At 40.2% G+C, this 16046-nt stretch overlaps 1 protein-coding gene across 1 annotated transcript; it reads right to left on the reverse strand.

Annotated features, from left to right (window-relative positions):
* Nucleotides 1-3436: 3436 nt before the first annotated feature.
* Nucleotides 3437-15967, reverse strand: mapre1b (microtubule-associated protein, RP/EB family, member 1b). Its single transcript, XM_082145253.1, has 7 exons — nucleotides 15895-15967; nucleotides 14708-14831; nucleotides 14427-14572; nucleotides 13678-13876; nucleotides 8626-8732; nucleotides 8385-8537; nucleotides 3437-5370 (listed from the first exon to the last, which is right to left on the reverse strand). The coding sequence occupies exons 2-7, from the start codon at nucleotides 14826-14828 to the stop codon at nucleotides 5320-5322; spliced, it is 777 nt and encodes a 258-aa protein (XP_082001379.1). The 5' UTR covers nucleotides 14829-14831; nucleotides 15895-15967; the 3' UTR covers nucleotides 3437-5319.
* Between the last annotated feature and the right edge of the window lie 79 nt (nucleotides 15968-16046).

Consider the following 16046-nt stretch of genomic DNA (forward strand, 5'->3'; position numbering starts at 1 on the left):
ACAAAAATAAATGACGTGGAGTAATTTGGCTGTATTGCGTGTTTATGTATATACCTAAAAAAAGTAATAGTATGTGCATGTCTGTCTGTGTGTGTGTGTGTGTGTGTGTGTGTGTGTGTGTGTGTGTGTGTGTGTGTGTGTGTGTGTGTGTGTGTGTGTGTGTGTATGTGTGTGTATTTGTGTATGTGTGTGTCTGTGTGTGTGTGTGTGTGTGTGTCTGTGCGTGTATGTATGTGTGCGTACATGTGTGCGCGTGTGTGTTTGTGTGTGTGTGTGTCTGTGCATGTGGATTTGTATGTGTGTGTATGGGTGTGTGTCTGTGCGTGTGGATGTCAGTGTGTGTGCATGCTTGCGTTTGTTTGTATTCCTGCATGTGTGTGTGTGACAGTATCATCCTAAACCAGCAACCCTTCGCTCAACAGCACCATCTACAGGCCGATGAGTGTACAGTCACTAAATGTGCACATAAATGAATTTATTTTATACCCCCCCATGGATGAAATTCTACAAAACTTAGCAGAGGATACCCCCAGAGGTTGTCAAGTTAATCATACACATGAAATATGGTGCAGTTCTGAACATCTCCACTGAAGATAGGGGCGATTAAAGCAGAATAATATTGCATTTTCATGTTTTATGGGAGGGGCGCAAATCACAAATGAGTGATTATGGGCTAGGTTGATGTGCCATAAAAATTTCTTCATCCTCGGTGCCACGGTTCAGGTAGTTATTTAGGAAAAACTGAATTTTTTTGGGTTTGGGGGGGCCCAGCGCGGGGGTGGAGTGGCCCCCGGGGACCAAACGAAATTTTTCCTTAGAAGTCTAGTGGGGCTACATGCCCACCAAATTTCATGTTCCCCGGTGTTTCGGTGTCCCTGGTATCGTTGACGAAAAATTTACGGGGGCCCCAGCGCGGGGGGGGAAGTGGCCCCCGCGGACCAAACGAAATTTTTCCGTAAAAGTCTAGTAGACCAACATACCATAAAAATTTCTTCATCCTCGGTGCCACGGTTCAGGTAGTTATTTAGGAAAAACTGAATTTTTGGGGGTTTGGGGGGGCCCAGCGCGGGGGGGGGAGTGGCCCCCGGGGACCAAACGAAATTTTTCCTTAGAAGTCTAGTGGGGCTACATGCCCACCAAATTTCATGTTCCCCGGTGTTTCGGTGTCCCTGGTATCGTTGACAAAAAATTTAAGGGGGCCCCAGCGCGGGGGGGGGAAGTGGCCCCCGGGGACCAAACGAAATTTTTCCGTAAAAGTCTAGTAGACCAACATACGATAAAAATTTCTTCATCCTCGGTGCCACGGTTCAGGTAGTTATTTAGGAAAAACTGCATTTTTTTGGGTTTGGGGGGGCCCAGCGCGGGGGGGGAGTGGCCCCCGGGGACCAAACGAAATTTTTCCTTAGAAGTCTAGTGGGGCTACATGCCCACCAAATTTCATGTTCCCCGGTGTTTCGGTGTCCCTGGTATCGTTGACGAAAAATTTAAGGGAGCCCCAGCGCGGGGGGGGAAGTGGCCCCCAGGGACCAAACGAAATTTTTCCGTAAAAGTCTAGTAGACCAACATACCATAAAAATGTCTTCATCCTCGGTTCCACGGTTCAGGTAGTTATTTAGGAAAAACTGCATTTTTGGGGGTTTGGGGGGGCCCAGCGCGGGGGGGGGAGTGGCCCCCGGGGACCAAACGAAATTTTTCCTTAGAAGTCTAGTGGGGCTACATGCCCACCAAATTTCATGTTCCCCGGTGCTTCGGTGTCCCTGGTATCGTTGACGAAAAATTCAGTAAGGTGACGAAAAAAAAAAAAAAAAAAAACTTTGACAATCCCTATATGACCGCCGCTAGCGTCATAATTATTTGTAAATATATACTGTGCTTTTACTGATGAGAGTATTCCAAGGACCTCCATTGACCAGGGGTAGTTGTGAGCTTTATCCCAATCAAAAACTTTCCGAGTAAGTCTATATAATTACACTTTAACAATGACACCTTAAAATAAAGTGTAACCAATGTAAGTACTAAAATTACTAAAACTTACAAATATATAAAAGACAAAAAGAAATGAATAAACACATAGCCAAACAAAAAAAAATGTAAAACACTGCTTTGTACTTTGTAATTATCAGAAAGTAGCCTAATATTATTTCTTAAAAAAGGAAGGAAACTTTCTTAGTTTTAGAAATAGCCCTAAATTTATCAATTCTACAGACAGAAGACATTTTCAAAGTTACTGAAAAGTAACTGTAAAACTGTTTGTTTAATCAAAAAAACCAAAAAACAAAACTGTTACCTGAAAATTTCAATACCTAAGCAGATAATTTTACAGTTGTTTACAATTTGTCATGTCAAAACATGTAGCATAATAAATACTAAAAGTAAAAAGTATTTCCCTGACAATCATCCTCTGACATGTAAGCACAGGATGTGACTTCCGACCTGTACTGTAGCATCGCAGCTAAATGTCATCATCTCAGACACCAGGCCTGATGACAGAGAAACACAGCACACCTGTTTGGTACAACACAGTTATTACTCTGTTATTCAGTTCCACAGCTGTAATCTCACACACACTCTTTAATAATGGACAAACAAAGCTTGAGCCGTACCTGATTCTCCTCATGTAATGACTGCTTTATAGCAACTATAGTACTCACAGAAGCTCACAGAAGCGAGTCAGCGAGTGAAAGCAGCCTTTAAAGACACAAGCATGTTCAGGATTTTCAGTCCAACTGTTTAAACAGCGTTGATCTCTACCGCCATCTAGTGGTGATGTCTTCTGACTGTCGACTACACGGGTAAGAACTACAGACACTGGCTACTTGATTAGCTAGAACCGGGTTGGACACATTTTCGCCTTCAGAACTACTTTAATTCTTTGTGACACAGATTCAACAAGGTGCTGGAAACATTCCTCAGAGATTTTGGCCCATATTGACATGACAGTATCACGCAGGTGCTGCAGATTTGACGGCGGCACATCCATGATGTGGATCTCCTGTTCCACCACATCCCAAAGCTGCTCTATTGGATTGAGATCTGGAGACTGTGGAGGCCATTTGAGTTTAGTGAACTCATGTTTGAGATGATTGTGACATGGAAGTAGCAGCCATCAGAAGATGGGCACTGTGGTCATATAGGGATGGATGTGGTCAGCAACAATTCTCAGGTAGGCTGTGGCATTTGAACGATGCTCGATTGGTACTAAGCATTTAGTGTGCCAGGAAAATATCCCTCAGACATCACAGCCTTTGCTGAGATTTGACATTTTTAGTTATTCCATGACAAATGTACGCATTTCAAAGTTTGGATGACTTTCTATTGTTCAAAAATGAGGAAAATCATATAAAGAACAGACACGTCCAAAACAAATTCTCAAAAACAAGATGCTATCCAACGGCAAACCCCTCCTCAACACCAGAAATGAAGACACCAACAGAGAGACATGTAAATACCGTTTTATTGTAAGAAATGGATTTCAGTTAAAAATGTGGAACTCTTAACAGCCTGCAAGTACAAAAACAGGGAGAGAGACAGATTGGTCGTGGTGCGGGCCCCACTATGTACCTTTGCTACAGATTGTTCTTAAAGGCCACAGAGCATTGAAAGAAAGGAGGGAAGGGTGAATCACTGCGCTTCACAGACATTACCTGCTTCCAAACAACTTCCTTCCACATTTTTACTTGCATCCACCAACATTTAGCAGTTCGGATTATGAAATTACAATGAGATATTTGTCGAAACGCAAGCTCAGAAATGTGAGTGTCACTTGTTTTCCTATTGTCTCCTATTTAGAACAGATATAATGCCGTTATATCCACCCAACTGCAGCAACATTTCTAATCCAACAAACCAAAACAACCAGCAAAGAGGCTTTTCTAGCACAAACAGGCAAGTTCTTAAGGGTCAAGGTATTTAATAGCACCAATAAAAACTTTGCGTGTGCTATTGATGAAAAATGCAACATTGAGAACTACACACAGAGAAAAATTCTTATCGACTGAGAATGACCAGTGCACATGAAAACAATGAAACTACACAGAGAAAGTCAGTTCGCACAGTGATCATAATCATCATGACTCTCCAAAAACAACAAATGAAGTGAGACATCGTTGCTTAGAAGAAGCAACTCAAAGATCAAATCCAGGAAGCGTTCATCTAAAAAGCCTCCTTTAGTTGTTATTTTTAGTGTTTTTTTTGCATTTGTATCATCAGCCTGACATGGTTATTTCGGGAATGGTCTTGAAAGAGTGCAATCTTTTAAAATAACTCAAAGGATTTCATGGATTATCTTGTGTGGTCTGAAATAATCAATATTCTGCTGCTGCTATTTCTACAAATAATAATTAAAAGAAACAAAAAAGAAAACTTTAACAGCCTGAATTACAAACATTTGCCAAACGAATGTGAATAAAGGATAGAAAAAAGAATTAAATATAAGGCAGTAAAAACAGGTAGAAAATGGGCAGTGTTTGTCTTGTCAACTCAAAATGTGTCCTTGAGTCCACCGATGTAGTGGCTGGTATAATTCTTTAAAACGAATGCAATAAAATTATAATAAAATATGTTTACTCGTGCAACTGTGGCGCTACAGTACAGCAGCGTCTTGTAGACCAGAGCGCACGACTGAGTGTTAGTACATACGTCAACTCGAAAACGACGCTTCACTACATCCATAAAACAAAGTAAAGACAAACATCAGACTGAGTCCACTCCCTCCAGACAGTCTGTATAAGGCACAGTCACTGAGGATAGACTGGAGCGCTGGTGACTGCTATCTGCCTTACGCTAAAGCAAGCACCAAAACTATGAGTGGAACCTAGGAAGTGAGAAGGTTTTTGCAATGAACTAACGCACGTTTTGTCATTCCGTCCCTTTGTTTTATGTCAGTAAGGTACGGTTCTGAATGAGACATGGTCACAGATATGTATCACAGCAGTGAGGGAGGAGACGCCACCAATAAAACATTACAGACGTTTCAGAGACATTTAAAATAAGATAAATACATTTGCAGGTGTCTGAAGTTGCTAAAAGAGGAAAACAATATTAGATTGTATTTTACAGACAGGAAACACACTCTTCCTCGGAGCGAAACAGGAGTATTGTGGCAGCCAGAGGTCTGAGGGCATTAAAACAGTTCTTTCAACATGATGTGTGTCTATGCATGCTTTAGCAGATGCGATGGGATTCAATATGGAGTTAGCTCGGAATAGTCCAAATGCATAACGGGATGGGTGGATGGGAAGGTGGGAGGGAAGTGACTGTGTGGAGAGGACGGGAATGGAGAGAGTGAGAGGAGGGTAAAACTGCAACAAGTCACGAGCATTAGAACTCCTCCTGGTCCTCTGACTCAGCGTCTGGTATGACAAATCCCTCCTGAGAGAGAGCAAGAGAAGAAAAAAAAAGGAGGAAAGAGACAGACAAGAGAGAGAGAGTGAGTCATCCGATAACAAAAGTCTAGCCATTTAAAGATTGTTCCAAGAATGTGTTTTCCTCAACTCATTTTTGAGGCAAATGAGGAGTAATGTAACGACGCGCCAATATATTGTAACGACACATCAATATGGATCGATGCATCAATCAGAAGAGGTGTGTTTATCCAACGCATACAAAAAAATAAATAATTCCATGTAATTAAAAACAAAAAAAGTCAAAATTTTTTTGTGAGTGTTTCCAGTTTCACTCTTAAAAATTAAGGTTCTTTATTGGAATTGATGGTTCCATGAAGAACGTTTAGCACGCATAGAACCTTTCTATTGCACAAAAGATTCTTTATAGAGGAAAGGTTTTTTGGGGAACACAAAATGGTTGTTCTATGGCATCACTGCAAAAAAAATTTTTGGGAACTTTTATTTTTAAGAGTATAGAATACAGTATTTGCCATTTTCAGAGAGGCATGTCTTGACGTGTCGCTGGCTTAAAGGATTAGTTCACCAAAAAATGAATTCTATCATCATTTACATACATCACCCTCATGTCATTCCAACCCTGTAACCCATTTTGTTAATCTTCAAAATAGAAATGAAGATATTTTATTGAAATCTGAGAAATTACGCAGCACGTTTGAGCTTCAGCAAGAACCAATGAGGTTCATTCTTGTGAATCAAGCTTCTGTTTGTTCGCCGATCAATGTTTATATGTGAATAAATGCCTAAATTCAATCCGTTCATCATATAAAGCGATTGTCTCTCTTCAGAAAATTTGGACTAAACTACTTCATATGGATTAGTTTTACAACGTCTTTTTGAAGTGTCCAAGTGGTAGATGCGTAGCTGTCAATGGTGGAACAGAAATCTCTCAAATTTCATTTAAAATATCTTTGTGTTTCGAGGATTCACGAAAGTCTTACGGGTTTGGAACGACATAAGGGGTGAGTAATTGATGACAACTTTTTTCCCCATTTTTGTGAGAACTAACCCATTAAAGAATTGAGGTCCTACACTATCTCAGTGACCTCCATGGTAATGGACAATCACTCATGAAATATATTAATCATGGCTGACTACTAAAAGCGCATTCCTACAAAAGTCATATCGGCCAATGCATATGACATAGTACTGTATCATGAGGTAGATGACAATACGTATGACAACATCACTTTTCTCTATTAACCTGTTAAGCTGCAACGCCACTTTTGAAAAATCCCCAGAAATGACATACCCAAACTGAAACACATACAGTTCATGAACCCTTTGCACTAAAAGCACAAGTATGATCTCATTTGAAAGCTGACACCTGGTAGTTTATTGTAAATGTAGAATTAATTATTGTCATAATGAAAAAAATTTTTTTAAATAGCTTCAAAGTTTTGTAAAGTTATTAGAAATTAATTTTTATTAAACATATTCATGAAAATAAAATTGAAGTGGGCCCTGGAGCAATCTAGAAATGCACTGCAGCTAAAGCCATATGTGTGACCATGTTATATTTAAAATCTGAAAATGATAAGTCTAAAACTCTGTATTTGGTTAAATGTTTTTCAAGATCATGTCAAATTACTTTATTTTGATTAGACTTTAAAAATGCTACTGATGTTTAGTCATCATCTAAGTCATCTATTCAGTCTATTGTCTCTATTGTTTTGTGGTGCAAACGAGCCCCATTCAGTCTCAGTCTCCCCAGTACACATTCACACACCTCTCCAGCCTGGTTATGGATCTAAATATGCATATCTTTTGTCTGCATTATAGTTACTAACGACTGGCTATTCACAGGCTATTCATAGGGTTTCAATCCCTAATTTATTTTATCGAAGTTCTCACTTATATTTGAAACTGTATCAAATGCACTAAAACATTTTAGAAAAGCATTACTATTTAGAAAAAAAACCCATAAAAGAATAACTTCTAGGTGACAGGTGCACCTGAGCTAGCTAGCATGTTAGCTTAGCACACCATCAATACACGACCATTTATGAGATTAAAACTATGTTTGTGCTTCAAACTTATTTTATAACGCAAGTCGATTGTTTTAAATAATCTTCTGTGATCTAATTTGGCTTCAGATTAAAAAAAAATCAGAAAGAAAATATATTATTTATAGTATGCACGATGATAAAGTCTATATCGATTAGCATTACATTATAAATATAATCTATTATTATAAAAATACCTGGCATTGCTTGAAGAACACTCAAATATCAAATATCATTTGCAATCATGTTTATTGTCTTCAAAACGTCTGTATCTGCATATTACAGCGATCTCTGTGTTAGCTTTGTGTGTAGCTGCTATCAGTGACGTCCTTGAAGGTCACATGATTATGGCTCTTCTTCATGTTCCATATATGGAGTATTATTGTGCATATAGCGCCCTCAGGCTGCTGGTATGAATTGAAAACACAGCACATCTCAGTAAGAAGCGCTCATAATGATTACATCGACGCATTTGGGTATAAATTCAATAAATATTATTCCTGTCTATAGAAATATGATGTGAATCTATGAGAATATATCAATATTTCTCCAAGTCTGCACATTTTTTAGCTAAAAGCCCTGAGGGACGTTGTTTTGTGAATCGCTGTCATGACAACAGCACGGAGTTTTTTTTTCTGAATGGACCAGCTGACGCTCATAAATCATATTAAAGGGATCAACGCATTTTTCCATTTCATAACTCCTGACACAAAATAAGACATAACTGTCACTATAAGTTTCTCAGAATACAATAGTTGTCAAATACTGAAACTTGAGTCTTATATCTTTTTAATGATGTATAGTTTGTCAAGGTAAAACATTTAATCTGATAGTAACTTTGAACTAAATAAATAAAAAAACGCTTCAGTGCGCCGACGCACTGGTGAGGGTTAACAGGTTAAGGGTCTTATTAGAAACACAAGTCAGAGAATCTCGTTAACATTTTTTTGAGAGATTGCAGTTGCGTTGGACTCACGTCTGTGGCATAAAGAATATCCACAATCCTCTGCAGGGTGGGGTCTCCTTCACCATCCTTCTCTTGACAGATCAGCTCAATGTTCCTCAGTTTGCCAAAGTAAAAGTCCCGCTCCTTCTCCATGTCCTGGATCGTAGACTTTAACATATTTAACTGAAAGTAACCAAACAAACATTTTAGTAGTGATGGGTTATATATCAGACTAATATAATGACGTGAGAATGTACACAGTATAACAAACCTCTTGAATAAGCTCTGCCCTTTCTTCATCACCACCTGCACCAGGTCTCCGCGCAGAGCTAGGCACCATCTTGGGTGTTACCTTGGCAACTGCTGCTCTCTGTGGTGCTGTGGGAAACAAGCAATCACAAAGTAGTAAGAGGCCAACAAATGAGTTTCGGTTCAGTTTTGTGACTTGCTCCAGTCCTGTAAAAATGCAAGTGATCCCGTCGGCGCCTCCATGTCATGCAGTAAAGCGAGCTATACTTCAGCTTCCACACTCCGGACGATCCCTTGGATATTCGCCTAATAATAGCGCACATAATCTTAGATAACTTTATAGCTAGAGTCCATGTAAAGTTGCTACTAAACGTTTGGCTTTCCTACCCGGCTGACATACTGTAAAACCGATCTGTCCCTCACAGACTGCATGACTTCTTGTGGAGTTTTTTTTCCTTGCGAGTTGAAACTGACTGACTAATAACATTTTGGTTGACTAAGGCCCAATCCCAATTCTATTTTATACTCCTTCGCCTACCCCTAACCCTTGAAACAAGAGTGTCAAGGCGTAGGGGTGAAAATATTCACCTAAGAAATGGGACACCACTACTACACCGTTACATGTCATTATACATCGTCGCTAGCGCCTACGTCACAGGAGATGCGCCAATGTTTATCACAAACTTCCAAGATGCCGTCGTCAGCTGTAGTCTTGCGTGAGTTACAGCTATTTTTTGTATTTTTCTTCTGAAGTTTGCAGAAAACAACGGAGATGACGATATCTTCGACACCTAAAAGCTGCGTTCACACCAAACGCGAATAGAGCGTCTGGCGCAAGTGATTTCAATGTTAAAAGACGCGTTTACACGCGTCTGGAGGTCTTGCGGCGCGAATGAGGCGTTTAGTGCGGCGCGGTGGATGCGAATTCAGCTCATTCGCGCGTCCACTTCGCTTCAAACTTTTGCTTTTTACATGCGTCATATTGGTAATGAACTTTAACGATTTTTTTGCAACCGTTTCTTTGAAGAACATGACCGTAAAAATGAGCACAAGATTGAATGTGACAAAGAAAATGATTATTGGCAGTCATGTTGCCTCTGTAGCAGGTACATTTCTCATACCCCTTCGTTTGAAGTGTGGTCCCGAAAAATCTTCGTTTCAAGGGCTATCTGGCCTTTCCCCCTACCCCTCCAACCAAAAGAGAATTGAGACAGCCCTAACCCTTCACGTGCACACGCAAAACAGAGGGGAAGGGGTAAGGGGTAGAATTGGGATTGGCCCTAAAGCCCAATTTATACTTCTGCGTTGAACTCACACCGTAGCTACGTCGTAGGCTGACGTGCACCTCTCCAAAAATGTAACAACGCGTCAACTCTACGCAGACGCAAGCGCTGTGATTGGTCTGCTAGGACCGCTCCCTCTGGTTTCACATGCTCCCTCTGCAAGTGTAATTGCGCGTCAACACGGACAACGACGCAGAAGTATAAATGAAAACCAACGCGTTGCCTACAGCGTAGAGGCTCCGGCGTAGGTCCGACGCAGAAGTATAAATCAGCCTTAAAGGTCCCATGACATGCTACTTTTTGTAGGCTTTAATATAGGCCTTAGTGGTCCCTAGTACTGTATCTGAAATCTCTTTCCAAAAATTCAGCCTCAGTGCAGAATTATAGCCACTACAAGCCAGTCCCAGAATGAGCTTCCTTCAGACGGGCCGTTTCGGTGTCTGTAGCTTTAAATACTAATGAGGAGGAGAAAGACGGCGCAAGGTGGAGGGTGGGTGTGGCCTTGACCATCTTGTGCAACGGTAACGTGGCGTGCATGTTTACGTTGGATATAGCAATGGCACGAAGACACGCAGTCTTTCAAGCATTTCAGTTTGACCCAGAATCTGATCCAGATGGAGAAGCAACGGATGAAGAAGTTGCAACTCAGCGGCTCCAGCAGGACGTTTCCGAATGGTTAGTTTAAAATATTATGTCTGGATACGGTACTTTATTCGGGATGGTTTACAGTTATTATCATGTAGCTAACGCGAACCTACTGTTGCCTTTCCACGAGAGATCTGTAACGTCTGTATTTATCTGATTACAATTACATCAAGCTCTGCAATCTTGAAATGCGGATATCGCGCGCGCCATATAACCAACAGGAAAACGGTTATCCAAATAACAAAGACGTGTACAACACTCGCGTTACAGTGTGTGTATTCACACACATAAACTGCATAGCTGCATAGATAATGTTACAGCCACATTCTACGTGTAAAATCTAGGTAACCATAAACAGTAAAGCAACACACTTATATATCATTAGTTGACTTACTTGTCCGAGGTGTGTAACGTTAGCTGAGAAGAGAGTGATCCAGACTTTAGTTTCAGACGTTCAGCAAGCCCAGCTCTGTATTGACCCTTCGGTGTTCATTTGTACATCCAATTATTGAGCAATTGTTATGTTTCGCTCGCTTAAAAGCCATGATATCTCTCGTGGACAAACTAAAATCGCGCGCGTGCGTTCCTACTTCCTAGCGCATTTTCTCATGGGCGGAAAATATTCTCTGGGCGGGCAAAGCAGAGACAGGGGAGGTAACATTTCCTCCTTATGACGTCATAAGGAGGAGATTCAAGATCAGCGCGTATGAGCCTCCATTTTCTCAAAGGCAGAGAAAGATAGCAAAAGCTCGATTTACACCGATTGAAATTTTTAGAAACTTGGGGACCATATACAGGCTAGGGGAACTCATATTAATGTTAAAAAACCTCAGAAAGTGAAAATTTCATGTCATGGGACCTTTAAGCCTCTTCTCATCGACTAACGTTTAGTCGACTATTAGGGGGCAGCCCTACTACAGACACTAAAGATGTTTAAAAGCTCAACAGCTAGTTCATACCGATTACAGCAGCTGCTTTGGCTGTCTTAACAGGAGTAGACTTAAATTATATCTAAATGACAACATATGCACTCAATGACAAATGCAGAAAAGTTAGTATATGCGTTCATGACCTCCAGGCTAGATCATTGTAATGCTCTACTGGGTGGTTGCCCTGCAAGCTTAATAATCAAACTCTAGCTTGATCAAAATGCAGCAGCAAGGGTTATTACTAGAACCAGAAAGTATGACCATTTCATGATCACAAGCCTGTGTCAACACTGAATTGGCTCCCTATTAAACATCACATACATTTTAAAATCTTGCTAATTACTTAAACACTAAATAATTTAGCTCCCTAGTGCGAGCTCTTAACGCAATACAGTCCTTCACATCTATTGTGATCTCAAAAAGTTAATAATACTTAGATTATCAAAATCAACTGCAGGGCAGGCGGTAAATAATTTTCCTATTTAGCACCCAAATTCTGGAAGTCTTCCTAGCCTTGTTCGGGAAGCAGACACACCCTGTCAGTTTAAATCTAGACTTAAAACACATCTCTTTAACCTGGCATAAACATAACACGTTATCAATTTCTATTATTCAGATCAGTTTACAGGAACCAAAACACTTGCTAGAACACCCGATTTACTTGTTACATCGTCAGAAGAAAGGCATCTAAGCTAATATTAGTCTGTCTGTCTCATCCTTATCCCGAGGTTAACGTAATCAGTCGGATCCAGCCCATTTCCAGATCAGATGTTGGACCTTCACCTAGACACGACCACAACACATGATGTAGTCAGCCGGATCCGGTCCATATCCAGATCAGATGGTGGACCTGCACCTAGACACGACCACAACACAGCCCTGAATGTCAGCAGAGACAGTGTCTACTTGACAATCCCCTGTGAAGGCCTCGTCGATATGACAGATCCTCAGCAGAGACCACAAGAGCAGGTCCTCTCCACAGACCCTATAGCAAGCTTCGGCTCCATACCGGCTTGATGAATCTATCTTCAAGCAGAAGGAACTGGATGAATATTTGAATTCTACCAATCCCAATCTAAATTCTGACTTGTAAATAATGACACAAGTGTTCGTTCGTTGGCCAGAGGAGAAAGAACAAAATGATCAGGTCTCCAAATGAATATCTCATTGAAGAATTAATGTAAATAGCCATGAACAACACAATGCCTGGAGAATATTAGAAAAACGATAGAATAAAATGATTAATGCTAAAACACACTAAAAAGTTTGGGGCTGGTGAGATTTGCGCTTTCTTATATGTTCACCAAGGCTTCATTTATTTGATCAAAAATACAGTAAAAAGAGTAATACTGTGAAGTCACAATTTAAAATAACTTTTCTATACATCTTAAAATGTAATTTATTCCTGTAATCAAAGCCAAATTCAGAAATCATTCAAATATTTAAAGTCGAACTTGGTAACTTTTTTAACTTAATAAAACTGTCTAGAAATCATTTGGATGGTTAAACAACCTGTTCTGGTGATATTGGTGACTTTCCCCGCTCCCCCCAGCGTTCCCAGGCGGAAAACCAACCTTGCAACTTGCGCACTGCCGTCCCGGCAAAGTGAAATTGGAAGTCTCGTGAGAATCGAGAACGAGAACGAGAACGAGCGCGAAACACAAATTGCTTTACGGCAATTCGACATAAACACACACGCATGTATGATGTATTACCAGATGACCCACCTCGGTAGACATAGCTCCACGCGATACAGTTGGCTTGCTCCGATCAAAACAAACGCACATGAGCAGAGGTAGAGAGGGGGAGGAGGCCGCCGCAAGTGTGTTTTTTACGACTGTGTTGTGAAATATACGCCCCCCCACAGCTGTAGGGGGAGCTCGTGGGGAAAACATGCGACAACAAAAGGGAAAATCAGCGAAGAAGTGACTAGAGTTCGCTAGAGTTACAGAGTTCTCCTTTAACATTGTAAATGTCCATACTGTTACGGTTTAATGCTCAATGCTTTTAAAAACTTTTTTAATAATCAATTTACTTATTACTACTACTTCTAAATACTACATCATCTCACTGACCCCAATCTTTTGATTGGCAGTGTAGTTCTTACACTGAACTCTTGACCTATTTGGGCAGATGTATACAATACGCACAAATATTTCAAATTCTAAAATACTAAACAAACCATGAGGTTCAAACACTTGATGCAAAGTGACCAACCTGCATTCAAAATCTTCTTGGGCTTGCTGAGGGCAGGCATGGAGGGGTTGGGTGCAGGCATGGTGTCCTGGCCCTGTCGAGCCTCCACTGGGTCATACTCTTTTCCATCGTAGTTGGCATCAAAAAACTTCTTAAACCACTGAACAAATTCAAAATTGTCTTGAAATTTGCCCTTCACCAATTTGTCAACGGGGATTATCTGATGGGAAAAACACATCCGGATATTATTTCATGGATTTATCAGGTATATATTTAAAATTTTAATAAAAACTGGAAGAATACAACTACATTTGAGGAAGTTACGCCACTAAAAACACCAAAAAGAAACTGCAAAATCAGGACTGTTCCAAACACATGGAAACCCACAAACACTATAAAGTCACAAGCTTCAGAAAACAAGCCCTCTGTGTGCTTCTGCATGTAATACAGAAATTACATAAACTTTAAGTTTACAATGTCTAAGTGGCTGTGGGCCAATATTGTAAAACTACCTAATTAAACACCAGCCCCTGCCAGACACAAATCAAAATCCTTCAAAAAAAAAAATTGGTTGTAATGTTTGAGACTCGTGAAAAATATATAATTGGCTCCCATCTACAATAAAAATTATCTAATTCTAGTGAATATGATTCCTGTGATGAAATTTAATAACATTTAGTAGTTTGTTGCTAAAGTCTGTTTTGCTGAACCTGACCACACAAACACTGGTTGTACAGACAAGCTTGAGGAAAAGAAATTAAGCAACTCACTTTGTCGACTCCCATCCTTTTGAAGGCAGCCTGTAATATCTTAAAATTGTGTATGTATTCATGCTCTAACTTAGCACCAAATTTAACTTTCTTCAGAGGTATGCAGCCTGGGAACAGCATGTCCATGAACTGGCAGTAGGCTGCACCTGTAGGGAAAATTATAACACTTCCATTACTACAAAACATAACCATTATATTGTACTACAAAAGAGCATACAGGACTTACTACAAAAGAGCATACAGGACTTACTACAAAAGAACATACAAGCCTTACAACTCACCTGAACATAAAAGCTCAATCTTTGTGAAGTTCATCTGTAGAGACTCATTGATCCATGCGAGCATGTCATGGCGACTCAGATTGTCGCTAGTCACTGAGGTGGAATATACGTTCACAGCCATTTCCTAAAGATAAATGAGACATCATGATGAGTAACCATGCGAAGACTGTAAACTGTTAGTGCAGAAACTAGGGCATTATAATATAGCCTAATCAATCAACATATTATCATCATGATATAAGATCATTTATTCAGTCAAAATCTCAATTTTACTATAAAGGATGTTGAAATATCATGCATTATCCATGCTGGAATATAAAGAAACATAAGTACTTCAATGAATGTAGTGTTATGTATTTTATCACATGGGTGACGCAGGGAGTGTACCATGCATATTTAACGTCGGATTTCACCTCAACATTTCCTTCCATCCATCAACCAAACACACAGAAATAGTATTTTCAGTCAACTAATGCATTGGTATGTAACAGAATGAGCACTTTGAAGATACTAATGTGCCTAAACCTAGTCAGTGTGATATACTGGCTGACTGTAATGCATCGTAATGGCAATAAGCCAGACAGAGTCTCAAGACAGCTGAGCAGATGCTGAGAAAGGAGACAGCAGTAATGTCAGTCACTCTGGCAGTGTCTTAAAACATAGTAACGTTAAACCAAATCCGTCTAAACTAAGCACGTCTGATTCAAATGCTCCTTTGACGCCCAAAATGGTTATCTTGCAACGCAGCTCGCAAGGTTTTGAGACACAGCCCTGAGTCACACACCGCCTCAGCTGCTCATCCACATCCAGGCCTCGCCTATCCCTCTATAACCCTTACAACAAGGGTTTTACCGACACTTACTACAACGAGTAGACGCAAATGAATACACGTATTTGGTCAAACTGCAAATACGACCTCATAGACAGCAGGACCGACGAAATATAAGACAAGCCCAGCAAATTCTTTGTCCCATAAAACATCAGAAACAGCAGCATCAGCTTCCGTTAGCGACCGGGGCTAAGCGTTCATTTCAGCGCACTCGTTAAAAATAAACCAATTCCAACGGGCATATAACGCTTTATCTACGCTGTCACAACATAACCTATCTCACTGTGTCTTTATTTTATGAAATAAAATAAAATAAATAATATCTAACGGCATTTGAGCTGTCTCAGACGAGTTTTACCTCTTGTTCGCCGGCGCCTTTCTCTCAGATCATGCGTCGGTTTGTTCTTTGGGCGTGTTACGTCATTACGTAGACGTACGTAGGGAAATACTGTGGCAAATACTTGACAAAATAAGAGTCTTTCTGTCTCACTGCTTTTATTTTTTAGTAAA

The sequence above is a fragment of the Leuciscus leuciscus genome (assembly GCF_965113295.1).
Source record: "Leuciscus leuciscus genome assembly, chromosome: 18".
NCBI lineage: Eukaryota > Metazoa > Chordata > Actinopteri > Cypriniformes > Leuciscidae > Leuciscus > Leuciscus leuciscus.

What these genes read in the sequence shown, in the direction of transcription:
- mapre1b (XM_082145253.1), bottom strand. Translation starts at nt 14,828, where the DNA reads ATGGCTGTGAACGTATATTCCACCTCAGTGACTAGCGACAATCTGAGT. An exon ending in CAAGAAGATTTTGAATGCAG is followed by an intron (nt 8,733 to 13,677) that starts GTTGGTCACTTT and finishes TGTTTCCCACAG; the next exon opens with CACCACAGAGAGCAGCAGTT. An exon ending in ATATTCTTTATGCCACAGAC is followed by an intron (nt 5,371 to 8,384) that starts GTGAGTCCAACG and finishes GCTCTCTCTCAG; the next exon opens with GAGGGATTTGTCATACCAGA.